The following is a 25,912-nucleotide window of genomic DNA, read 5'->3' as shown; positions in this document are numbered from 1 at the left end:
CATGCTAGATGCATTTTCATGAGCTCACAGAAATGCGGGGTTGGCTGGGACCTTGGGAGGTCACATAGTCAAGCTGCTGCACTGATGCCAAGACCATCCCTGACATGTGTTTGCCTGCACAGTTATTGAAAACCTCTTCTCAAGGGACTCGCTAACTTCATTCTTTTCATTAAGTGCTTCACAACCTTTGCAGTTGGGAAGCTTTGCCTAACATCCAAGCACACCATCTCTGCTGCAAACGCAGGCAATTTCTTTCCCCACGGGATACGGAGTTGTTCATTGCCCTTTTCATAACCACACTTTGTGCATTGGGAGATAGCTAGCGTGTCTCCCATGTGAAAACAAGCACCTTTTCAATTCTCCTCAAGCTTACATGTATGTGCTTGTGTGTGTGCGTGTGTGTATATATATATATATATGTATAAAATGGTATTTCAGTCCCATTGCTCTCCCAAGTGTGGCTGTTTCTGAGGCTGCGGCACACTCGTTTCTCCCCAGTGATGCCCTCCCTGGAGCTGTGCCCCTCTTCCAGACCTCTGTCCCATCTACTGCTCAGCTCCTGTTGATCACCCTCATGGCTATGCATCAAATGGCCCTGAGCTCCTTCCCTCAGATCATTTTTTCTAGGCTTTGTCAGACCGAGTTGAACGGGGGCTCTGAAAATCCTCCCCAAATCCCCTGGGTCCAACGTCGGGAGGTGCTGGAGGACCTGCAAATCCCGGTGGCCATGCAGGGTGACCCGTTATCTGGCGGCCTCCGTGCTGATATAACAGCATCATTGTTCGTAAAAGAAATATTTTGTCGTTCAGGCATGACTCTGCCCCACAGGATCATAGAAGTGATTTAATATTTTAAACTATGAAACATGGCTTTTAACAGTTTCTGCAGGGTGCAAGGGCACTTACAAGATAGCACTGTATTAGTCACTACCATGGGCCACCTTCTGAATATTATAAACCTTAATTTACTTTTTTTATAATCTGAATGGACTTTTTAAGTATATCTAAGGGAATTGGAGTGAGGAGAAACATTGCTTAATTCAGCCATTGCATCCTTAAAGCCAGATTGGAAACATGGAAACCATATGTGAGCTTTTAGCTAATAAAATAAAATGCCAAAATGTGGCGGCTGAAGCTATTGCACCCAAAATATAATTGCACATATGCTCATTTACTCACTTATAATCAAAACATTAAAAATAAAAAAAAACTTTGATACTCAGACTAGGTGTAACTGTTGGACTAAGTTATTTTACAAAATTATTTTACACGGAAAGAATGTGCACGGGTTTTTCTAATGGCAATATGAAAAGCAAACTGTATAAATACAGCCACACACAGCACCAATTGATAATGTTTCACCTGAACACAAAAAAGTCCTTAAAATCCTTTAGCAGGCCAAATTTATATTCATTTTACTATAAAGTAATCTTACTTTTAGATGTCTCTAGACTACATATTAATGGTAAATACGTTTTTTTATGCTAAGCATTGGTTTTCTTAGAGGTAGATTCATTTTTTCATTATTACGAGTCCTAAAGAGATATTTAGTCCTGCCAAAGGTGCCAGAATTGAAATCATCTCTTTACTTAAACACTTCATCCCTCATGTCCTGACTGTCTCTAAAACATTAGCTTTAGCTGGTTTTAGTCTCTCTTCAATCCAAGTCTTACTGTCCCAGAACTGATTGGAAGCTTCATGGAAATGTTGAAAATGAGCTGCTTAAAAATCAGTCAGAGCAGACCCTGCTCCTCATTCAGAGGTTAAGGACCATACAGTCCTTTTTCTCCTCCTATTTTTCCCTGTGATATCAGTTACATGAATTCAAGGAATCTCGGCTCAGGTTGGGCAGCTGAAAAGGGTTTTGCAACGCGTGGTCCCCCAGGAGATGTTTGCTGAAAGCCACGGAGGGATGGAGCAAAGAACATTTATCGCATCAATCTTGAACACCGAGGTCTAGCGCAAGGCTGGACCACTGATGGGGCCACAATAAATTCACTTTGCCTGTGGATTAGCTGTCAAGAGTGGGAAGCGAGAGGGGCAGCATTGCTCTCGCTGACCGATAGGCTACACTAAAACTTGTCTGAGCGTAAACCTCAACCTAATGTGCAATGAGATGCCATTGCCCAGCTGGCAATAACAGGAGCAGCTCTTTTACTTTGGAGGCATTGACCTCCCTCGTACTGCCCCAGGGTGCCCTTGCCATGGGCAGCCCCCAGGTCTGCTCCAAAGCATCACTCCCAAAGCCAGCGCAAAGTTCCTTGAAATTAGCCAAAATGGCCAAAAAACGTGTGACGTGCATGAAGAATTAGATTTTTCAGTCGCCAGCGCTTTATTTTTTCAGAAACAAGGAAGAAAGGGGTAAAAATTATAATGTGTCTTCTAAAAGGATGAGAGAGGAAAATTAATTAATAGGGAAGCAATGGGATGGGAACGTGGGTTGAGTGCCTGGCTCTGCCACTGGCTTCTTTCGCAACCATGGCCAACATCCATCTTTCTTCCTCTCTCCAACCTTCGCGTCTCTCCTGCCCCCGTACGCCATCTGTAAAACAGCTCCCATCTGTAAAGTATTTCCATTGTTTGTCTCGAGAGCTTGATGGCTTTTGACTACGTGCAGCGCATTGCACAATGGCCTCTGGATGTTATTTTATAAACACCAAATATAAATAGAAGACTTTTAGGGAGACTAATAAAAAAACTTTAGGAATAATCTGTTTAAAGTGAATTGGAAAGTGAAAAGCTGATGTGCAGATGCAGTGCTGGGATATCTTTAAGGCTGGCTAGCCAAGAAATTGGCCCTTGTTTATTTTCTTATGTGATAAGTTAGATAGGGAAAATGTTTTGGGGTTGGTTTTTTTTTTTTCAAAAATTAAAAAATCAGATGGAGCAGCCAAAGGAATGAGTGAAGTCAGATCAAAGATGATAAATTGAGTCTGATGAGATGAAGAGTTTACCTATTTCAAATACCCAACTGAAAAAGTCCAATTTTATAGAAAATTCTTTCTTTAAAAAAAAAAAATTAGAGAGGGGAAAAAAAAGAAACACAAGAGAAATGAAAAGAAAAACATGCCATAGCCAATAAGTTGTGAAAAACTGTGGAGACTGGCACTTTCAAATGCTTGGCAGGTTATTAAGCCAATTTTTATTTAGTCCACTATAACTGTTGGAGGGTCTGTGATTCCCAACTGTTTCACATCAGAGAATGAAAACAACTATAGCCCAGCCAAGACCACATTGGTGACTGCCAGCCCCTTTATGTGCCAAACATGAAAGCAACAAGTCTAGATGCTTTGATCCCAGCATTTTTGGATTTAGCCCAGAATGTTTTTAACTCATGTTAGGACAACATACATTATAACTGGAAATCAATCAATAGCACTGTGACCTTCAAACGCAGTAAATGTTTGGAGTTAGTTTCTGAGCATGTAATCTAAATTGGGGATTGGAAGTTGGAAGCTATCCTAACCTAACAGAAAAAAAAAAAAAGTATAGTTTTAAAATCTGGAGTTGCAAGGAAGCAACAAAAAGAAGGTTTAATTATCTAGGGAAAGAGTAACAGGCATCAGAGATGCATCTGATGTGGAGGGCTGCAAAAGCCCAAGGAGCAAAGCAACGCCATCGAGCCATCCACCCCAGCAAAACCGGAAAACAATAAATGGGATGATATGGGAGAAATACACACGGACCAGCCCTCTCCCACTCTGGGCTGGGGATCATGAGCCTGTTTCAGAGGTGAGACCGTCCCTGGGTCGGTGCCACACTGAAGAGCCACCAATGCCTCCTCTCAGCCACTGATCGGAGCCCGTTGGCATCTGCCTTCAGCAAAGCCGTTGCTCGCCTTCGCCCCACGCTGCGGGTCTGCGGGGCAGGGCGGCACGCGAGGGTGAGGAGATGCCCGTGGGGAGCAGGCAGGGAAAATCCATCCATGCATCTCTGCAAGGTTTATGTCTGCATCCCCGGCATTTCACATGAGGTCCTGAGTCACCACCCCGTGCTGTGGGACTCCTTTGGCAAAGGTGGTAGCAAGGAAAAAAGAAAAAAAAAGAACTAATTTATTGCAAATATAGCTGTACTATGGACCAAGCTTTAGCTAGTCATATAGACCGACATCATGATCCCTTTAACCTTTACACTGCTGCTATGTCAGTGGCATAACACCTGATGTGCCCCAATTTAAATCAGATCAAGGTCTGACCTCTACAGGGGAGAAGTGGCTTCAAAAGCTAATTAAAATAATTTCATCTCTTTTTTTTTTCTTTTGCAGTATGATTTAATTGTATTGCCACTAAATACCAGTCTAGACAAGGTCTTGTTAAAAGCTTTAAAATCCCAGAGTAGTTTTACCTATTAGTGATCGTGAATAGCTGTCGGCATGCTGTGGACTGAGCTCACACAAAAGCTCTCTTACAGTAACACTCCTAAAGTTACAAACCCCTATCACAAGAAATAAAAACACACATTAAAAAATAAAAAAAGCTCTTCTCCAGCTAGAAAAGCAAGTCCTTTTTAGTAAATATGAGATCTATACTGACACAAATCGCAAATTGGCAAATCGCTGTGTCGATATAATATCAACCCCGCGCCCAGCCTGGTCGTCACCTGCAGCTGCAGGGACACAGGGGCAGCGGCGATGCCAAAACGGCAGTGGTGGCCCACAGCTACGGCTCGCCCGGCAAGGGTTTGCAGTCGGACCTGAAGACAAGGCTCAGCAGTTTCGGTGATTCATACTGCAAATAAAGTCCCTCGAGGTGTGTAATGCCTGAAGGGAGACAGCCTTTTCACGTGGGGAGGGAGGGGGCATCGGGCACATGGTAGCCATCGGGAGAGGAGACACAACCCTCAGCCTGGAGTACCACTTGCTGGTGGGAAATCCTCTGTCGCAGTGAACACGATGTGCAGGAGCAGGGTCGGGGACCCCCTGAGAAGTCCTGCTGGGGTGCAGGCAGAGGCAGCATCACCCCTGGGTTGAGCTTGGGTGTGGGTATGCGAGCACCAAACCCCTGGAAGCCAGGGCTGACTGCAGAGGGACTGCGTTCCTCACGCTGATGCCTGTACTTCTCGCACCTGGACCTCTCACGCCTCTACTTCTCATGGCTGTACTTCTCACGCCTCTACGCACTGCACCCTGTATGCACAGGAGCAGCCTCTGTCATCTCTCCTTTTCCAGTGCACCATATTCTTCGTGGCCCCTTTTTAAGAAGCAGGAGGATGCACCAAATGTTGCAGGAGACCCAAAACAGTTTGCGTGAGCCTCCAGCCCTTCACTGTCAGAAAAAGTTCATATTGTCAATATTACGAGAAAATAACACGGTGCTAGATAATTGCCGTCGTTTCTCTGTCTGAGCTGATGACTTTCCTGTTTCATTTCCTCCTGTGTAATGTTATAGGGGACATATATGAGATATTCAGCAAGGACTGAAGCAGGGAAGTCTGCAGGAGTGTTTAGTGGGAGGTCAGGAATTTTTAAGAGGTATTATTACAAGGCGGTGTGGTTTGGGTCATGTTTCTTGTAGACATCTTGTCAGGAAACTTTTTAAATAATAAATTATAATCTCTTTATATATTGTACAAGCTTATTAAACTCAATCTTTAAACATAAAACTGAATTTTGAAAATATCATCAACAAGCTCAGAAGCTAAAAAAGAAAAAATAATGAAGAGAAATAAAACATATGCTGGCCAGAGTTTTAAAGACGGTAGCCACAGCACACCAGATTTTAATTAGCAGCTACCTGCAATGGCAGTGGCCTGGGATGAAATGTTTTGATGTGCGTACATGTTTCTATAAAACAGTTGAAGCTTTCTTAGATCCTGTATTATTTTTTTTCTGAGCATTGCGGTTTTCCAGTATAGACATTTCACAGACTGGGATCTACAGAAGATCTAAAGTCTTTGCTCTCTGTCTTTGTTTCTCCAATAGTAAAATGAGGATACTTATAATTATTGACTATGAAAGACTCTTAGCTCTTCTGAAAAAACAGTATTTAATGACTGGGTAGAACTGGCAGTTGTGGTAGCAATAAGTTGAAGGCATAATCTTACCATAAATCCTGCTAACACTTGGACTAGGAGAATAACGCCGTATGGAGTGATCCAGCTTTCCTCTTTGAAATATTTCTGCTGTGCCATCTTTTGTCAAAATTATCCCTGAATTTAATCAGCACAGGTCTTTTTCAGAAACGTAGAACAATTTATGTTCTTTCTCCCAAACGCCTCCTGCATTCTGTGCTCTGCAGAGCCTCTGCTGACTTAATCAAGGCACTTCACAAACAAAACCCTTGAAGATGGCCTGGTGACCCAAGCACCATCTCTGCTGGGAATCCCCCATGGCAGCAGCTCATCCCTGCTTTGAACGTGAGGCTCTTTGCTTTGGCATCGCCCTTTCCCTGTTGGATGGGTGAGGACTGCATGAAATCACAGCAAAACAACAGTGATGGAGTCACCGACGTTGCCTTGAGCCCCGGAAAGACATGGGGTGGCGAGGAGGGTCCTGAAGAGCTTTCGGAGCAGGAGGAGGATGGCCAGCACCACGCTTATCTCTCATTCACCCCTTGGGTCTGACCTTGTGGCACAGAAAGACACGGAAAGGCAGGTCTGACCTAGTCTGTGAGCCCTTTTCGGGACTTCATGATAAGGGCTGATAATATCTGATAAAGTCTGGAGAAAACCCATCTTCCTGAACACAGAAGATTTGTATGGTCTTGGGGGAAAGGGCGAGGTGTCCTCTAAATAAATCCTGCCCCAAGTCAGGCAGGTGGCTGCTGCTCCCGCTTAAAGGAGTGCTTACAAATTACTGGGATATCCCTTAATTCATGTGCACTGTTGATCTGAGTGGGAGAGCCACTATATGTAAGTGTGTATACCTATGTGTCCCACCTTCTGTGCCCGTGATGCACGTTTCTGGGCTCATATTTCTGCCTCGAACTTCCTGGAGCCCGAAATGAAGGATCTTGTGTCACAGCCTACACGTCCAGCCACATCACCAGGGAGGTCACCCCATCACACCACGCTGTCCCATAGGGACCTGCCCTTCACGTGAACTCATCAACCTCAGACGCAGAGGACACACCAAGTCCTGTCCTGATTTACACCCTACGCAGCCTGGCCTGGCCCAGCACTGGCAGCTGGCACCTAGTGAGGAGATAATATTTATAGAGATATAAATCAGGGAGCCCCTTTCCAATGTAAATAGTACCAAAGCAATTTGACCCTAGGTACTAATTTCCTTTCTTAATCTGTAGCCTAATAGAGTGTTCTTGTAAAGTGCAGGTTTTCCTCAAAGGTGCTTTTTATCAAACGCTTGATGGAGGTCGGTGGAATGATTGGTCATGAATCGCCGGCCTCACAGTGAGGGTAAATGTGATTAAGGTAATTAAGTTGTAGGCACAGTTACATATTCGAGATAGCTATAGATTTTTATTATCTGTTGTGTCGGGTTTAATTGGTGGCTATTAGTGTCTTGTCAGATCTGAAGATACACAAAGCTTTTTAATGGGAAATCTGATTGCACCTTGGGGCATTTTCTCTCTGCAATCAAGACTGCTTTTCTTCTCTATCATGGGGAGTACCTGTATTTAACAGTATCGCAGCAGCTCTTGATCAAAAAGCAACCTTCAGTGGTCATTAGAAGGCATTAGAAGGCCTAGGATGAACGGGCAGTGTGGACAGGGCAGTACGTGGGGTATCAAGGAACTAGGGTTTATTCTCTGTATTGCTAATTACCTGTTTTTGAACTTCCGATCATTTCTGCCTATTTTGACTGTAAATTCTTCAAGGCAAGAAGAACTACACTAGATTTGTACAGAGCTGAGTATATTGGCTCTGGTCTTATTTTTGGACCTGTTGGTCTTCGTATAACACAAATAACAACTATGGAATACTACCAGACACTGCAGATTTTTTAAAAAAATTATTTAAAAGTGAGGTCCAAATCCCGGCTTAGAGCAAGAATTTCTGGCCCAGTCACAGTTTAGAGAACAGGAAAGGGAACTGTCAGATCAGTTAATTAACCATAGATTAGGCAAGATACACTGATGAATGATTATACCCTTGCTTTCAAAGCACATTGAGAAGCTGCTGCTTCCAGCGACGTGCTACATGGGTACCTTGTATTAACCTAGAGGGAGCGTCCCTAGTGCTGAACCACACAGCTCATCAGCTTCAAATAACATGCTAGATTTATCCTCTGCAAATTCTCATCCACATGTATAGATTCAGTCCAATGTTGTTAAGCTTGTGAAATTTGATGGGCTCACAGCACGAGGTAGTTTAGCTGCTGCTATGAGAGATTCCCATCTATGTTCAGGTTTATTGAAAACGTTATGTCCCATCTGTTTCTAGATGCTCCTTTCATGTTCCTCATCTCTTTAGGCTCTCTTTTCCAAAGAGTTCGCTTGATCCATGTGGAGTTAATAAGCGATTTTGGTGTGTGAGTATATGCGTAAGGACCAAGATGTCTTGTTTCATAAAAGTCTGTCATTGATTTATTCCTCCTTCTGCTGCCTTGCTTCCTGTTCATTTCTCCTCGCGCTTTCAGAGCGAGGGACGCTGTTTACATTAAGGATGTTTCTTGTGTTTACAGATGGGGCAGCATTTGTAAATGATTCTGAAGAGTTGTTGTTTCCAAGGAGTCTCTCCAGGCTTTCAAGAAGGGGTCTCACCACGTTAGTGCTTCGTGCTCGCTGTTTGTTTTAAGCTTATTTTATATGTCCTAAAAACGTGCCAGTGGGACCAGTCAGCTCCTGATGCCATTAGCCTCCCCACCATTTTCTGACGGCCAGGCAGCCGGGACGCACGTGGGCATCAGCTCTAGCGGCATTCGTCTGCACGTGCAGTTCCACTCGCTTCCCCTTGTGTGGAAGCAAGTGTGACACACAATCACGGGGTTTTATTTCAGAAAGTCATCTTTCTACCTCCTTTCTCTCCCCCATGTGTGATGAGTCCCTATATCATAACTAGGAACACTGGAGTTTTATAATAACACTGCTTTCTCTTTCAGAAAAAAAGCAAAACCACACTAGTTTTATGTTTTATCAGAATGTGTGCTTTGTCTTTGGAGTCCTACTTTAAAGACACATTTGTTGTTTTGGACATTTTCAGGTTAATTAAAAAGATAGTCGAGGAATAGAGTAGATGAGCCAGAGGCATGGCTCCACATGGAAGTCCTTCTGCCACTGATGGTGGATTTTGTGCTTTTCTTGATGTCTGAGCCATAGAGAAACACTAGAAATAAATACATTTATCAGCTAGTTGTGCATGCACTTGTCATGGAATAGTGGACACCAATTTGAATTGACTACAATCCTTTTTATCCTGGGATGCGGGGGTATATATTTTCCCTAGTGTCATGACATAGTTTTTGCATAGCCTAAAATAAAAAGCACATGTTGCATAAAGGCAAAGTGCACCGATATCTAAGCTATCAAAGAGGAAGAGTGACCAAGCCAAATATCTTTGGCTAAATGAGGCAGGAATTCAAAGCTGAGTACTGCATACGAACAAAATGCCAAATTCATCGTCGTTGCTTGCAGAAGTTTTTTATAAAAGAGGAGTGTCGTAGGTCGATCTCAGCAGGCAAATCTAACCTGGAGGTTTGCTGAGCCAGCGAGACTTGCAAACACACATGGCAGCCAGCAGAAAGGAGCTGATGGCTTTTGGAAAATCATGCCTAAGCAGGAGCATTTCTACGTCTTCTGAGACAGGTTTAAAGGGTGGTTACAAGTCAAGCGTTCAGCTCCTAGTTGTTGAATGTCTTTATTTAAATTGCACGAGATGCAATTGCTTGGATGAGATGGAAAACTGAGGTCTTTTAACCTCCTGGTTTAGGGAATTTTTTTTTTAATCCAGCTTTGCATTTCATGATGTCCCAATGTTCTTGGTAAATTACTGCCAATTATACTCAGTCAAATCCTGGGGGAGGTTTTTTTTAACCACTTCTTCTCCAAAGTAAATTCCCCTGGGAGAAGTTGAACTCAGCAATAATATTTGTCTAAACAAGCGTATTGGGAGAAGGTTTAAAACACACACTGCTCTTGCTGGAGCGTCTCAGGCTTGTGAGAGCTGTGGAAAGTAACTAAAATCACTAAATAAATCACTAATCACTAAATTTGAAACCTCACTTTTGGAAAAAACCGCCCAATTCTGTAAGTGGAGGTATATACAGAGAAACTGTTGCAACCTGCAGCACAGAGAAGTTCCAGGGTTTGTGTTTAGAAAAGAATTTTGAATTATACACAGAAACCTTCATACAGTATGGGTTTAATATGTGTAATTCCAATTTTAAACATAATCTGTGAGCCAAGTTATAGGTAGAGCTGCTGGTGCTGAAATGTTATACAGAGAAAGGTCTGAAAGAAGCTGATACTTCTGTGATAATGCAGCTTTGGATACTTGAGTATTCTTTCCATTTCTGTTTTTACTATGCTCCATTACCAGTAAAATATGCAAGTGTCATTCCAGCTTTACCGTTTTTGAAGTACTACTTGAGCATTGTAGGAATCTTTTGGCAGGAAAAATGTGTCTTTCACAGGAAATTCTATAACTATCAAGATAAGTTTTAAAAATATTTTCTTTTTCGAAGAAATGTGAATCAAGCACTGCTCTGCAAACTGACACTCTAGATGAAGCAATGAGCCTGAGCTGCCTGAAAGCAAAGGGAAGAGGCTACAGCTCCTTAAATTTTCTGTTATCTGAGTGCCTTTCCAAAAGGGATTTTAATTAATTTGTGTTCTTGGAAATACCATTTTCTGGGTCAACACTGTAGGCTGATGCTGCCAAAAAGCCCCTCATCCTTCTGGGGAAAGTGGCAGTCCCGATGTGGAGATGTGCCTGATGGAAATGAGCCGTTATCCCCTCTTCGGTCTGACAGCAGCTACCTAGATGTTACCAACCTTGGTATTCAGTTACTGCCGCGATGGATTTAACCAGGCAGTCCTTAGAGACTCGGTGTTTAAACCCCTTGACCATCTATGCCTTGAGTTTTAATGTTATTCCTACAAGCACCTCTGATGTAAAGCACCTCTGATGTAAAGAGAAGGTTGGGTTCTCTCTAGGCCGTTATGGGAAATATTATCTTTCAAAGGAAGGGCAGCATTTACATCTTTAAAAAATGAATTCAAGATCAGAAGCAATGACTTCCAATACTATTTTTCTTTCAAGGTTTCAGTATCCTGAACCATCTGATCTCACCTAATAATGCTGCAGCATGTCAACTGATCAGTCTTCTCCTCTTTGTTCCTAGGTAGCCTCCACCGAGTCATTAAGCTGTATTTGCTTTGGGTAAGGTACCATGCTATGCCAATATTGTTTTGTGGGGGACAATTTTCTGATGTTTGATTGCCTTGGGTAAGACATTTTTTGGTGAATCATTATACCGAAATGCAAAGAAGGTAACTTGAGAAAGATGCTTATGTTTCTGTAGCACTTTGCAGCAGATGTCTCCTATTTACTGCTTTATTTTATTGCTTAATGACTGGATCTCGAGTAATTGAACAATTTGACAGATATTTATTTGTAAAACATGATTCATTTAGTCAGACATTGTGAAACAGTTTCATGCCAGTTCTAGAGATTTTGGTAGAACTTTCTAAAGATGCAAACATTCAAGTAAATTGCTCATGTCAATAGCACATCCACTTTTTACTGTTCTTTACTGCACACAAATATTTGAGTTGACAAAAAAGCGCTGGTGAACAGACTACAGGGACTTCTGAACTTTAATCAACCACAAGCACTGGCAGGGTTCAGAAGTAATTTCCTAACTATGAATCACCTGCAGACAATGAATCACATACTGGAGAAGATTGCCAAATAAAACAAGCCATCATGTATAGCTTGCATTGACTGGACTATGGAAAGGCCTTTGATTCACCTAGCTGAAAGAGAAGCTGTGATGAAAGCACTGAAATAAAGGCATAAAAGAATGTAGGAATCCCAAACCACATCTGCTAGCAGTGAATGGCGACATTTAAGTTCGACAAGGAAGATAAAAGAAAGCGAGACTAAGCAAAATAGCAGGCAAGGAGACACTATCTTACTGGAAAAGACTTGCCTGGAGAAGAACTTCACAAAGCATTTCTGGGAAGAAGACCTTAGCTTAACTTCAACCATATGTGCGAGCTCAGGTTTCGACTCCGATGGAGCAGTTGTCTTTTCTGAAACGGCCAATGAGCTCCGGGTGATTTTTAGGGGAACTGAAACGTGGGGATTGCAGGGAAGACAAATGGTAGACATAGGCTGAGGAGGGAAAGGCGCTCTCCCAGCAGTCGGTCTGGTGCTCGCCGAGGTGAACAGAAAGCTTCTCCAGGGATTTCCCAGGCCAAACTCCTTCTGCTGAAGAAGAGGTGTTAGATTGCCATCTCTAACACGAAGGGGCCAAGAGTTTGGGTGCTAACAACGACCAAAAAAAAGGACGGGTGCTTGTATAACATTTTTCAGAGACAATGCTGAATAAAGGGCTAGTGAAACAGGAGAAGAAACCGAAACTTCCTGGAGGCTGTAAAGAATCATACATAAGAGTAAGTCCTACCACAAGGAAAAGAAATAGAAGAAGGAATAAAATTTACTTTTTTTAATATTTTATTTCTTATGAGAGGTATTTGGCTGTGCTTTCCCAAGCAGCGAGACAATAGCTGGTAAAGCAATGACAGCGGAAGCAAAAAAGCCCTGCAATTATCTAGACTTTGATGATTCCCTCTGTTTGTGCCAGTATTCAATAAACCCTCAAATTGCATGCTGTAGCAAGAGAGTGAATTTACTGCAGCCAAAATCGTACGAGTGCAATGAATCAAGACAGCCTTTCCGCACTGCTCAGGTCTGGCTCATGTATAACGCGCCGCACTCTAACGTATACTCTGTTTCTTATACTTGGCATAACTGAAAAAAAAGGTAAAGCAGGATTTCAAAATCGCTGTAGTAACTACCAGCTAATGGAGAGAAACTTGCTGCTGGCACAAGAAGGTCAGCACTGGTACCGCTGCCCAGCAAGACCTGGTTTAGCTCCTGCTTGTTTCTGGGCTACTCAAACAGACAATAATTAGGTAAAAATCTAAATTTTCCTCCCCAGCCCCAGCCCAACAAGGAGCTGCGGTAGCCCAGCACTTGGGTACTGGGCTGTAAAGAGTCTTCTTACTGGGGACTTTGCAATCGCCCAGAGTTACTTCCAGTTGGCGACGGGCCCTGTTCTTTAATTTGTTTTGAAGAAAGTCTGGTCTGAGCTGGAGGAGGGAGAGCGAGCACTTCTGTGAGCAGCCACGAGAGAGCACCCGACAGTTAGGGCTGGGAGGGCTTTGCGCTGCTCCGTGAAGGAAAATAAATCACCGACAACGTTACAAGAAACCCTTCGCAGGATTCCCTCCTCGCCTTACACTCTTTAAACCAAATTGCAGTCAGGAATGCAAGCCAGGGTTAACTAAACCCTCGCTACTTGTTTTGAGTTGGAAGTTGCTGCGAGGTTTAGCTGTGGATTGGTGCATCGGGGCGATAGCTGTGAAATATTGCCCCGGTGCAGGGGAAGGGGGAGTTTGTCCCCCGGCTTCTGATATTCTTGTTCAAAGCCAAAGGCTGCTGGCAACGTCGACAGCCGTTTAGCAGCGGCTAGCTCTTTACCTAAGTTGTCCATTTTCCTGCGTGCTGAATAATACTCAGGCATCGGCTGATCAAAGAGCCTGCCCGTGAAATGCAGCTGAAATAAGTTTTCCACACTTTATTTCTCACATGTTAGATACATTGATACAGACAAGAAATGTCATGCGTACAAGCAGGCACGGGGAGGGGGTCTGCGGGGAGGCAAGGGCAGCCCGTCCATCGCCCACCGCCGTCCCCGCTGGGACACTGTTGCTGATGTTCACATGGAGAATTGCTGCACCCCCAGCAGACATTAAAGCCTCGGTTAAAGTTTTACCTTTGTTTTCAAAGAGCTCATGCCAGTTTTTCCTGTAAGGTTTGGGGTGAGCTACAAAAATAGTAAGTAATGGAAAATCATTTACATAGAGGCTTTCAAACATGCTGGGTAATATTAAAAAAAAAAAAAAAAGGCAGAAATCTCTGCTCCTAAAACCTCAGATCACATATGAATCATGTAGTTCACGAGGCACATGTTTACTTGTGTGGTCACTGGGGTACATATTTTCGCAGGCATGTAAGAGCGGCTCTCGGGCTGCAGCGCGGGCACGGGGCTGAGGCAGCATGCCTGGCCGAGAGCTGTGATCTCTGAGGCTCGATCCCGTCCCGCTGCCGCTGCCAGAGCTGCTGGTGGCTTGCATGGCTTTAGAAGCGTGCCCCGGCGGTGCTGCAGCGAGGCTGGGGTTGGCGTCCTCCCCGGCGGGCAGGGGCACGGGCGATGCCCTGCGTGGCGTGGCAAATACCCTCAGCAAAAGTGCTTTGGCTCTTTGGTTTCCGCTGTGGGGTGTCTCTGGGTCAGGGCTCCATCCCTTTTTGCTCCCAGGACTGGGTTTGGGAAAGCTTTCTGGTGGAAGGAGGCGGGAGAAGGTGCCTACGGCCAAAGGGTTTGTAAAAGGAATTTGGTGCTTTGCCCCACGTCCTCAAAGGCACCCAGCTCCCAGCAAGGAGCCTCTGGCAACACCAGCCCTGCTCCCTGGTACTGTCGAGTTGGAGCCTTTCAACAGGGATAAAAAAAAGCATTTTTTAAAAAAACAAAGTAATTAAACACCGTTACGGCCCTGTGTGCTTTTTTGTATTTGGCTGCCCCTCGCAGAGACGCTCTGGCTCCAGCCATTCAAGCAGTTTCCTATGACTTGACTTCAAAACCAACCAACAACAACAACAGCCACCAGCTCTGCCACGCGTTGGCCTGTGCCGATGCCGGCGCAGGAGACACACACCCCATCCGGGCGCAGGTGCGTGGACCCCCACGCCTTTCACCCTGGGGTAATTTGAAGGCATCTCCTTATTCCCAGGGTTAATCACAGCCATTGCGGTTGCCACCGTCCCTTGGGTGAGCAATAAATGCTATCTGCAAATTGCATAAGTATAGATGTGATTATATGCAATACTTACATAGAAGTGCTTATTATTCTATGCAATACTTATAGATAAGTATTGCAAGTGTATAAAATCGGGGAGGGGTGAAAAGCAGCAACATGTGCAAAGCCGCATTTGAAACCACGTCAAGTTCAGAATTATTTCCAGTCCTGCCTTTGGGAGCATCGGCCCCTAATTTAGCTGATGCTTCGTTCAGGTTACCACGTGGAGTAATACCGCTAATTAAGTCTATACTTAAATATTAGAGAAAAGATAAGAAAACAAAATCTTGCTTAATACTTAATAAATGCTTAATATTTAATACTTAATAAAAAGGTTTATGTCAATACGTTCAACTGGCAGAGATCAGACGGCTGCTTCAATATCAGGTGCCACAAAGTGTACCAGAAGGTGGTTTGAAGCACTCCCATAGCGTTTAGTGGGGAAGGGAAAAAAAATCTCCAAGTGAAGTACATAATGGGTCTATTTCTCTAAATAAATTTGGGTTTATTGACGGACAATAACAAACACTGTGTGGTGATGCTGCGGGGAAAGCAGTGCCAAGCGGACAGTGCTCAAGTCAGATTTTCACAATGTTTTCTCGCTCCGTTCATTTGATCATCCTAAATGTTTTCAGAAGTTAAAATTATTCCTTCTGATATATCTTGTACCCAGTAAATGCTGTTTATATCAATGGCAAACAAATCTTAACTGAATCTATACAACTAATGTCTAAGTTCAGAGAACAAAAATAATCATTCCAAAAAGTGTTTAAGGTGAAATCAAGCTAGGATTGCAAAGGGCTGGTGGAAAACATATTTTGATGGTATGGGCTGACAGTCAGGCTGCTAAAGACACCTTCTGGATCTGTTTTAGGAATTGCTTATTAACCACTTCAATAATAAACAGAGAGATTAAAAGCATGTAATAAAAGAAAATCCAGTGGATATTTCACCCGATATCCTCAAGCACGACACATTTATTTCATTCAAAAATTCTCTGTTGTTGACTCTGTAACGTGATTCAATGTTTACTTCAGTTAATGATTTTTAGGGATCTTTCATTGGCCTTTTAATGCTATAAACGCAGTGAAGATTTGTGCGACATGTAAGGGTTCAGTTTGCTTTTGAAATGTAAACAATATCAAAGGAATTTAAATTATTATTTAATCTTCACCAACGAGTTTCTGGATGGCTGTACGCACCAAAAGTGCTGTAAATAAAGTCGTAATGAAACGTAGTTATGGGCCTGACGCTGCAAAGCGAGTGAAAGATTTTACTCCCATATGTGGCTTCATTTGTGTGCTTTGGTGTTAGCAGGAATGGCCCCAAAGGTGGGTGCTGAGCAATGAATTACTGTCAGGGCTCTTCTGAAGTAGACACTGACTCCTTAGTGGTTGCTAGCTCAACCTCTAAAGTGTGGGGTTTGCAGTAAATATGCCTATTTCAACTTTCCTTCTGAGGGAAATGTCATGGCGTATTTAATGTTCACTTTAATTGCATTTTAACCCTTTCTTAAAGTCATGTTAAGCTGGGGACTCCAGCTGCTGGGGAGGGATTACCCAGGAAAGTGCTCACGTGGCGTTTGGAGAACTCACCCAACCCTGCGGAGACCAGAGGCTTAACAAGAAACACTTGGTCCTTAAAAAGGTTCTCATTTCTGCTCTGAGCTAAAATATTACTTCTCACAGTTGAATTTCGAAGCGAGTAAATAAAATGCAAGGGTAGTTAGTTCTTTCTTCAGTCTTAAGAAAATAAGTTAGAGTGGGTCCTTGCAGTTTGCAGATACTTAATGCTTCCAGGATTGTTTTAAGATACAATTGTTAGCATGTTTAAAAAAGAAAAAAAAATCTTTCAAGAGCTGATTTCCCAGAACATTACCAGCTAACAGCCCTAATGGGCTCACACCACACAGCAATTGTTGACTAATACTATGTGCTTTGCGGAAAAAAAAAAAAGAAGAAACAAACTGTTATATGTTTTTTGTTGAGATATATTTAGAGAGCTTTCTTATTGTTAAGAGCTTTAGGAACAATAATCAGTGGTATGTCATTCTGGTATTGTTAGCAAAGTCCTTTCTATTGAATTTTCAAGATGTTGTAAAGTGAGATTATGTGAGTAGCACCTCTGGACACTTTTTCCCATCATTGTGTTGGTATCAATCGCTGACTTCCACTGTTTCTCCTGGTATTAAATGAAAATGTTGTTTCCCACTACGCTGATTGGAGGCTGTATAATGCATGACATAACTGATAACCCTACTGAGATTACGCATTGTAGGATTCAAACTGCGCGAGAAATTTGGACAACAAAGTAGGTGGCCACTTGGACTGGGAGACAAAGTTGAAAAGAAAATGTACCGGGATCATTGTTTCAGCTGAAATGAAGAAACATTATAAATGGATAATTTACGAGGCTGGTTCCTCAGGTTTTGGGGGAAAAAAATGCCTTTTTTTTTTCCGTGTTTTTTCTGTGGGGAGAGTAGCTAGAATATATTTTCCAAGGGCAAAGTGTTGCCCTAAGACACCCCAGCCTCGCTCACCCCCGGCAGAGCTGTATTAGAGCAGAAACCCACACCCTGCTGTGATTCCTGACATTTTCCAAAGAGGAAATATTAAAAATTCAGTGGCAGAGTGGAGGAGGAGGAAGTTATGCTTTGGAACTAGCGGTGAGCTGAGAAAGCCAGATTTTTTGACTCTATAATAAAAAAAGTGCAAATAATGAGAGGCTTTGAGCTAGCTTCTGTATTACACACACCACCAGTATCTGAGCAACGTGAAGAGCAACATAGGGAGTTCCCTTATAGAAGTTTTTGGCCCGTGCCATTTCCATTACACCATGTCAGGTTGTTTTGGTTTTGCACTCGTGCTTCAGAGGGATTTTTTTGGGGGGGAAGTGGCTAAGCTGGTCCAACATCGCTGTGCCATCCTGCTGATTACCTATGCATGCCTCTTCTCCCCCAGCACCATGCCAAATTTAGGCTGGTTCAAGATTTTTGTTGTCGCATTTTTTTATTTTTGATTGACCCCAGTCCCTGTTCCTGCTCTCCTTAGTTCTTCACTCAGTGACTTTCCTTCCAATTTTGCTCCTTCTTAAGCTAATAGAGGGTGGCATATACAGAGCTTGGCTTATGACTGACACAAGGGGGAAGGAGAGGTCACTGTGGCTTCCCACTCCTTGTCCTTCCTTACAAGCAGCGAAGAAAAGCATGGGGAAAATCCATTTACAAGTCATGCTCCTGTCCTTCAGCATCTCTCACCCTGGTCTGTACGCTCAGCCAGGACAGGGACAAATTCAGACCTGATTCTGGCGTTCCTCAGCTGACGGGGTGTTAGGTCCAAAAACTAGTTCCTGATCTCCCATTCAAAGTTTTTATGGACGAGTGTAAAGCTGGAGTGAGTTGCTCCATGCAGTGGTTAAGGTTTTAATAGCTCTTAAGTAATAAAAACAGCAGAACTACTTCCAAAAAGAGTACCAGGGAATCAAGTCTAAATGTAATAAAGGTCTTTACTTCGTTACAGTGGATTGCAAAGTGTTTTGTGGCTTGTGGTTACACAGAGCAGAGGGTCTGTGGATCCTTCTGAACTAACTTTTCATTACACAGTTGCGATTGCAGCCGACTGGACTTCACATCTCTGGGAGTCCCCCCCAAGAAAGGGTAGGCACATGTCAGCATGCAGGGACTTCACGTTGGTCCGAGGGTGGCAAAGCTTATCCTCCTTTAAGACATGAGCCATGAGCTGGGTGCTAGAAAAGGTCCCTGGCCACGCTCAGACTACAGACGAATTCGAGAGAAGACACATCACACAGGTGCCCAACAGGCCTAGCAGCAACAGAGGAAAGGGGACAGACTTTCTAGTAGCGCCTGTTGCAGTAGGAGAAGGGGTAATGGTTTTAAACTAAAAGAGGGTAGATTCAGACTCGATATACGGAAGGAATTTTTTACAATGAGCGTGGTGAAGCACTGGCCCAGGTTGCCCAGAGAGGTGGTACTCTGGGAACTCACTCCACTTGTCAACTTTTTCCAGGCGATTTTCTAGCAGGAGTTTCTCCACCGGCCGCCCTCGGGAAGAGAGACGGGCTGGCACGAGGGCGGGCGCCGGCCTGGACAAAGAGGCTGCTTCGCTAAATGACCACGTTACGCCGCTGCATACCTCAACCCAATTAGCGCAGGGCTGCCTGGACCTTAATTGGGCCTGACACACGCCTGTTGAAAGAGATTCCCCAGGAATTAAAGCGCTACTTCTCTAGTTTGACTTGGCTGGAGATGCGAAACATGACACGATTTTTGAGAATTTTCTGTGCTTACCATGAAACAAATATGCCACAGGTATCAAGCAGGCTTTGTTTGGGGGCTATAATCATATTACAAATTGAACACTTCCACATGTGCATGCTGGCACATCTACCCTCGGCTATCTCACATGTATCTGCCCCAAGGTACAGATGCTGAGGTCTTGACATAGCAAAATATAGATCTAAATATATTTTCCAGATTGCCTTAGCACATGCTAATGAAAATGAGGAGTAAAGACCTGAAAGAAGCAGCTGTTTAAAATTTTCTTCAATCCCAGAAAATCAACTTCTTAATTACTGATAATTTAAGCATCAAAATGACCACTAACCCTCTTCTCCCACTAGACCCTCCCAAGCTGGGAGGCCTGCTTTAAGACTCTCGGGCAAAACTTTTTCTTAGAAGTGTAGCATTTCATCACATGTCTTTAGCCTTTCTGGAATTAATTAGTAATAAAATAAAGCAGGAAAAAGGAGGGTGCTTTCTGGAGGTGCCTTCTTTCAGACCCTCCGCTCAGACAGGCAGAGCAGATACTGCTAAAGCTCCTACCCAGCGCGTTATACGAGACTACTTTTATATTTCCACAGCACCTTTCATAATAAAAGGTTCCCCAAACTTCCCCGAATGGATTTATAGATATAACTAGCTTCAATTGCCATTAAAATACGGACTCTCCTGGATCAAAAAAAGGAGGCTCTGCTTCCAGCACGTGGCGGCAAAGTGATCTGTGTTCAGTCTGGTTTATGGTCATACCCAGGGGGGCAACCGGTCCCGCGCAAAATTTAGGCGGTAGTTTTGGGGAAAAGGCTTCAGTCTTGCAAGACGTACCACAAGTTCCTGAATCACTGCATGGCAGTGGGGCCTCTTTTCAGGGGTTATTTAATTGTTAGTCTGATTAAAATCTAAATTCTGGGAAAACAGTAAAATTTGCTGAAAATTGTTTTCCTCTAGCAGCAAATGAATCTGAGTTGGGGAAAAAAAAAAGGAAAAGGAATACAGTAATTTTTTTTTTTTTTACTTTTTATTTGATGTTCTCCCCTTCACCCTCTCCCCAGACTTCATTAAGTGACTCTGAATTGTAAAGCTGAGCCTTTCCTAAAGCTGGCACCATTTTCTGTATAGAAACAAAAGATGAATTAATGGGGCTATCGGAAGCCACAGACTAGGTATGCTCACAAACCTACACAGCTGTTCAATGGGATGGGAATGAGGATGGTTTTGGCTGGGCTGCAGAACACATTTTTCTTATAACTGGAGTCCTGGCAAGGTACGCGGTCTTTGACATGGAGAAAGGGTCTTCTGTTTGGTGCTGGATGCCTTTGATTTGTTTAAATCATTACTGGAAGCATCTTTAAAATGAACTAGCTTTTCTGTGCCACTATACGACCGACCAGCTTGACTACTTTGGGGAGGCTAGAGGGAACTACCAGGTTGCCAGTGCAGTTCCAGGGCTGTTTCTTGATGCTCTCCAGAAAGTTGCCATTCAGCTCAGAGGTGATTTCACACTTTATTCTGCGATCTCGGTGCAGCGTAAGCCTCGGTTGCTGCCCCCTAAGGTTTTTTCACCCTCTATGGAATGAGGCTGGGCTGTCTCACAAGTGTACGGGTACATAAATCGTATCTTACACTGGCATTTCAACAGCGCTTCAAGAAGAGGAACTGGGCGTTACCGGAGCCCTGCGGAGCCGCTCACATGCGATGCCATCACGCAGCGCCGTCACGCAGACCCCGCCGGCAAGCAGGCGCTGCCGTGGGCAGACAGCACCGGCAAGCTGGAGCCTGCGCGGCCAGATGCCACCAGCAAGCAGGAGACGGCGTGGGCAACGCTGCCGGCAAACGGGCAATGCTGTGGGCAGACACCACTGGCCTGGTGGACACTGCCGGCAAGATGGCGACGGTGTGGACAGACGGTGCCGGAAAGCAGGCACCACCGCGGGCAGACAGCACCGGCAAGCTGGAGCCTGCGTGGGCACACACTGCCAAAAAGCCAGAGCCAGTGTAGGCAGATGCCGGCAACAAGCTGGCGCCGGCCTGGTGGATGCCACCGGCAAGCTGGCAGTGGCGTGGGCAGATGCCGCTGGCAAGCTGGCAACAGTGTGGGCCGACACCACCGGCAAGCAGACGCCGCTGGCAAGCTGGTGCCAGCCTGGTGGACACTTCCGGCAAGCTGGCAATGGCGTGGGCAGATGCCACCGGCAAGCTGGGGACAGTATGGGCTGACACTGCTGGCTAGCAGACGCCGCCAGCAAGCTGGCACTGGCCTGGTAGATGCCACCGGCATGCTGGTGCCGGCCTGGTGAACACCGCTGGCTAGCTGGTGACGACGTGGGCACATGCCGCTGGCAAGCAGGCACTGCCGTGGTCAGACAGCACCGGCAAGCTGGCGCCTGCGTGCTCAGACACGGCTGGCAAGCTGGTGACGGCTTGAGAGATGCCGCCGGCAAGCAGGTACCACCATGTTCAGGCCAATGAAGGCACAAGAACATGCACACAGACTTTTTTTTTCCCTTTTCTTTTTTTTTTTTGGCCAGGTGTGGTTTAGGCTTCCTGCATGCAAACCGCTGGCCTGTAGGTCTCGGCTTGCCATCAACCCATGCATGCGGCTCTGGATCTGTAAGAGAAAACCAAAGGCAGCCCACGGCTGTGCTCGCGGGGTTGGGATTCAGCCCTGCCGATGCCCCCGTTGCTGTGTGATGGTTATAAACCAAGTTAAACCGTAGCTGGGCTGAAGAAGAATGACGCATAGACGTTATTCTGAAATGTAACTTAAGGATCTGGTGAGCTATGAGAGGTCTTCGTGTACGGAAACAGGCTGAGCGAAGAGCACCCCTTGCTTTTGGCCTGGAGACAAGACCTCCATCTTTGGAGGTACTTTTGGCTTCGGTGGAGCCAGGTTTAACCAAACCTCCCACAAACCATATTCCCTAAATGTGCCTTTCCCACTGGGGCGGTGCTGCATAATACGCAGTTTGTTGCTAACTGCCCTGGGTTCCTGCGCTCCCTCGTTGCTCGCTCATGCCAGCTCGTTTGCAGCTGGTGATAGCAATCCTTGGTCCCGCTGCACAAGACGACTCCCCGTTGTGCCACGTTCACTCTTTCGAGCCACTTAAACGTGAAGGACAGCCTTGTGCAGTAGCTGCAAAGCCCAGGCTTGCCCAGGGGTGGCAGGCAGGGACATTCCCATTGTCCCCTCTGGAGCTGTCTCGGTCCTTCTCTCTCTGCTGTTGGGAAGAGCAGGAAAACGTGCATTGCCTGGGCCAGCGCTGGCTTTTCCTGGACATCCCACCTCCCACTGCTCTGCAGCTTTTCCAGAAGCAGCAGGGATTTGGACTTGACTACAAATGATACGCTCAAACTATATTTTTTTTTTCCCTTTTAGACCCTAAAGACTCATTTCATGCAGTCGGTGGCCCATTTAGCTTCTCAACTACGGATTTTCATCATTCCGGCGAGTCAGTGTTCTGCTGTTAGCCAGCCAAGCCGCTCACGTTGTCCCCGGGAGCAGCCGGTGGGTGCATCACCAGTGTTCGACGGTGACCTTGCACCAGCCCCTCCTGTAAAATGAGTGACGTATTTCTCTTTTCCAAGGCAGTGTTTTGAAGCTTAAAGGACTGATCCAAAACCCTCCAAAAGTCTCGAGAGACTCTGGATCGCGCCCTAAATTGCATGACCGAGTCCAAAGACGCTTCGCAGTGCCCCATCCTCTGGTTACCCTTATCCTGATGACCCCACAGACACGGTCTTTGCTCCCCAGACTGCAGACGAAATATGGCACTTTTGCCCTGACCCAGACAAAACCAAGACAATAAGGAAAAAGATCCCTTCAGTTTTGTAGTCCTTTATTTTTTTTTTTTCTTAAGTTGATCCTCTCATAGTAATGTACTGAAATGCGTAACAGTTACATTGTACAAAGCATTTAAAGAAAGTACCTCAACTTGCCGATTATTTCAAAATGAGATTATAAACAAAAGGAAAAATAAATCTGGTCCCTCACTAAAGGCCAAAAAAACCCCCAAAAAATAACTGAATACCTTCCATTATTTATTTATTTTTTTAAAACATAAATTTGGAACACTTCATCTTACAAATAGGATTAACATGAACATAACATCACACAAGCTCGCAGACAACCAGCATAAAATATTGGGTACAGTTTTTTAATCAGAAGAATCATGCTTTCATGAAGAAATTATAACTGTTTATACAATTGAATCAATTTACTGTATTACAAAAAAAAAAAAACTAAGTCGCATCTATTAGTTATTTAGTTCATTAAAAGGCAAAAATAAAAGAAAAGAGGAATGTAAGAAAATTTCAAACACTGTTTTGCACTCCCATATACACAGATCAGTTCACCTCACTTTTTTTTGAAGTACATGGGTGCCTTACATCGTAACGCAGTGGGGGACTGGAGCAGTGCTGTTTGTTACAGGAACAGTGCTATTTTAATCAACAAACAATCGTTTGCCAACAAATAAATACATGGTACACACAACACAAAGAAGAAATTAGAGGGTAGGGGGGAAAGGAAACAACACAACAAAATAGTGACATGATTGTCGAAAATCAAAATCTCCTTACAATGATTTGAACTAGTGGTGCTGTCGATGAATGCGGTGCTTTCACAGAATTATCTGGATGATTTAGCTTCTTGGAGTAGTGAACATTCATAGTTTACAATATACACAAGCCTCTTCTGTATTGTTTCTCAGAGTTCTTTTTTCTTTCTTTCTTTTTCTTTTCCTTGTTTTTCCTTTTTTTTTAACAATGCAGTTGAGAAGGCAAAAGAATTACGGAGAGAGCAAAATATTCCCTGTTACTTCTTTCTACATTTACGATGGATAGTGTGCATTTGATAGAACTATTTTCTTTCTTTGAAGGGCTAAAATGCATAAAGCTTTAATGAAGAGATTTGTACATAAAAGCAACTGTTCCCAATCCTGTGTCAAACTATCTTATACAAAAAGAAAATCAATTCAGTTCCTACTTTAAAGGAGTGCCCATGTGTGTATCAATGCAGTCTTAACCCTTTTGCCCCTGCCCCTCAAAGCCGGGTGAACTGGAAGACACTTTTTCCCGGCCCCGGTTTACATAATCCACTGAAACTTTTATTTTTTTAAGTCGCATTGATCCTCCAGAAGTCAGCAGCTGCCTTTGCTGTGCAAAACAAAATATTGAGAATAAATAGTTTCTTTCTTTTTAAAATTATTCAGTTTAAGGTCACCGGACTTTAAATGAGTGACCCTGCAGATTTATAAGGCATTCTGCTCAGCAGTCTTTTAAATAGTCATATATGAAAGAGCCATGCTACTGGTTTGGACTTGGTCCCATTCTTGGTAAGCCTTCACAACGTCATACGTGACTGATGGATTGAATGGCGCTGGATTCTGCAGCGGCTCTCGCCATACTGTGCCACATATTGGGAGAACTGTGGGATGCGGAATGAAGGGAGTCCTTGTCGGAGAGAGAGAGCATCATCGCATACGCCTGGACGGGGAAAGAAGAAGGACAAAGAGGTCACGATCCCGCGGCGCGGATCTGAGCTTGGACCCGTGCCACCCCTACGCGGTTAGGGCATCATTTAGGCTACGACCGCTATCCTCAACTTATTTAAAAAATATCAAAGCGCGTTAGGTAAAACCACTGTCAACCTTTTCACTGACACCTTTGACTCACTAATAGTAATAATAATTTCTGCTTTCATCTGACTTCATGAAGCTCTGAGAAACCTTTGATAGTAGACAAGGTCCCAGAGTTTCCTTTGCCTTCAGATTCTTGGCAGAAGAGGCTCTTTTCAAGAGCCTCAGGAGTCACATTATCCCTTGGCTGGTCCTGTATTTCACCAAATACCACAGTCTCCTTTGCTGACCTTTTCTACAGGCATATTCTGCAATTTTTAAAACGGGAATCTTTTGAAGGGGCTAAAAAGACCCATTTTAATTAATGTTTAAAAAAAAAATCAAGAAATAGCACTAAGATGTCAGGCCAGTTATTGCTGTTTTTAAAACATGCCGTGGACCTAGAGGAGGTAACATTCAATAGGCTTTAAAAACAAAACACCAAAAAGCCGAGCCAGCCAGATGACTGGGTCACGTCCCTGCGAGGCTGCAGCTAAACGCCATGGCATCGCTGGGACCACGCCGGCGGTACGAAAGCAGAGTGGGACTATTTCTTACCCTGGCATTTCTGCGTGTGGCAGACGGGAATAAAAATAGCAAAAAAGTAAGCAAATTCTCCGTTATCAGGGACCAGAGCATCCCGCCATGTCTCCCTGGTGCGGTGGGAGTGCAGGGGAGGTCGGGGCAGGCTGAGGTTTGCGGATGTGGAGCACAGCCCTGTCTGACGAAGCTGGAACGACCTTGCCTGCCACACGCTAACAGTTTAATCCTTCGGGTATTTGGCGACAATAACATTTTAACTGAGTTAAGCTTTTACCTGGGATTTGGATTTCCTGTACAACGGTTGTTTTAGGTCCTCTGGCAGCTGGGAAGTATTGAAAGCTGCCAATTCAGCTTCACTATATTGATTTTCTTCCATTTTCCTCATTTTGAGGCTATCTGTGAAGTGCCTTATGTGGTCCAAAGCTGAAAGTCCAGTCTTATTATACTCCTCCTCTTTATACCTACAAAAGCACCACAAAG

General features: G+C 44.3%; 1 protein-coding gene across 9 annotated transcripts in view; it reads right to left on the bottom strand.

Annotated features, from left to right (window-relative positions):
* Positions 1-23,093: 23,093 nt before the first annotated feature.
* MECOM (MDS1 and EVI1 complex locus) overlaps positions 23,094-25,912 on the bottom strand; it is a 348,581-nt gene continuing 345,762 nt past the window's right edge. For all 9 annotated transcript variants that reach the window (XM_072867603.1, XM_072867604.1, XM_072867605.1 and 6 more), the window contains 2 exons: positions 25,707-25,893; positions 23,094-24,758 (listed from right to left, as the gene is read on the bottom strand). In XM_072867603.1, coding sequence (XP_072723704.1) covers positions 24,624-24,758; positions 25,707-25,893 — 322 coding nt within the window. In that variant the 3' untranslated portion in view covers positions 23,094-24,623. The remainder of the gene's footprint in view (positions 24,759-25,706; positions 25,894-25,912) is intronic.

Source organism: Ciconia boyciana, chromosome 7, assembly GCF_034638445.1.
Source record: "Ciconia boyciana chromosome 7, ASM3463844v1, whole genome shotgun sequence".
Lineage (NCBI taxonomy): Eukaryota > Metazoa > Chordata > Aves > Ciconiiformes > Ciconiidae > Ciconia > Ciconia boyciana.
This window is presented reverse-complemented; position numbering and strand designations above follow the sequence as displayed.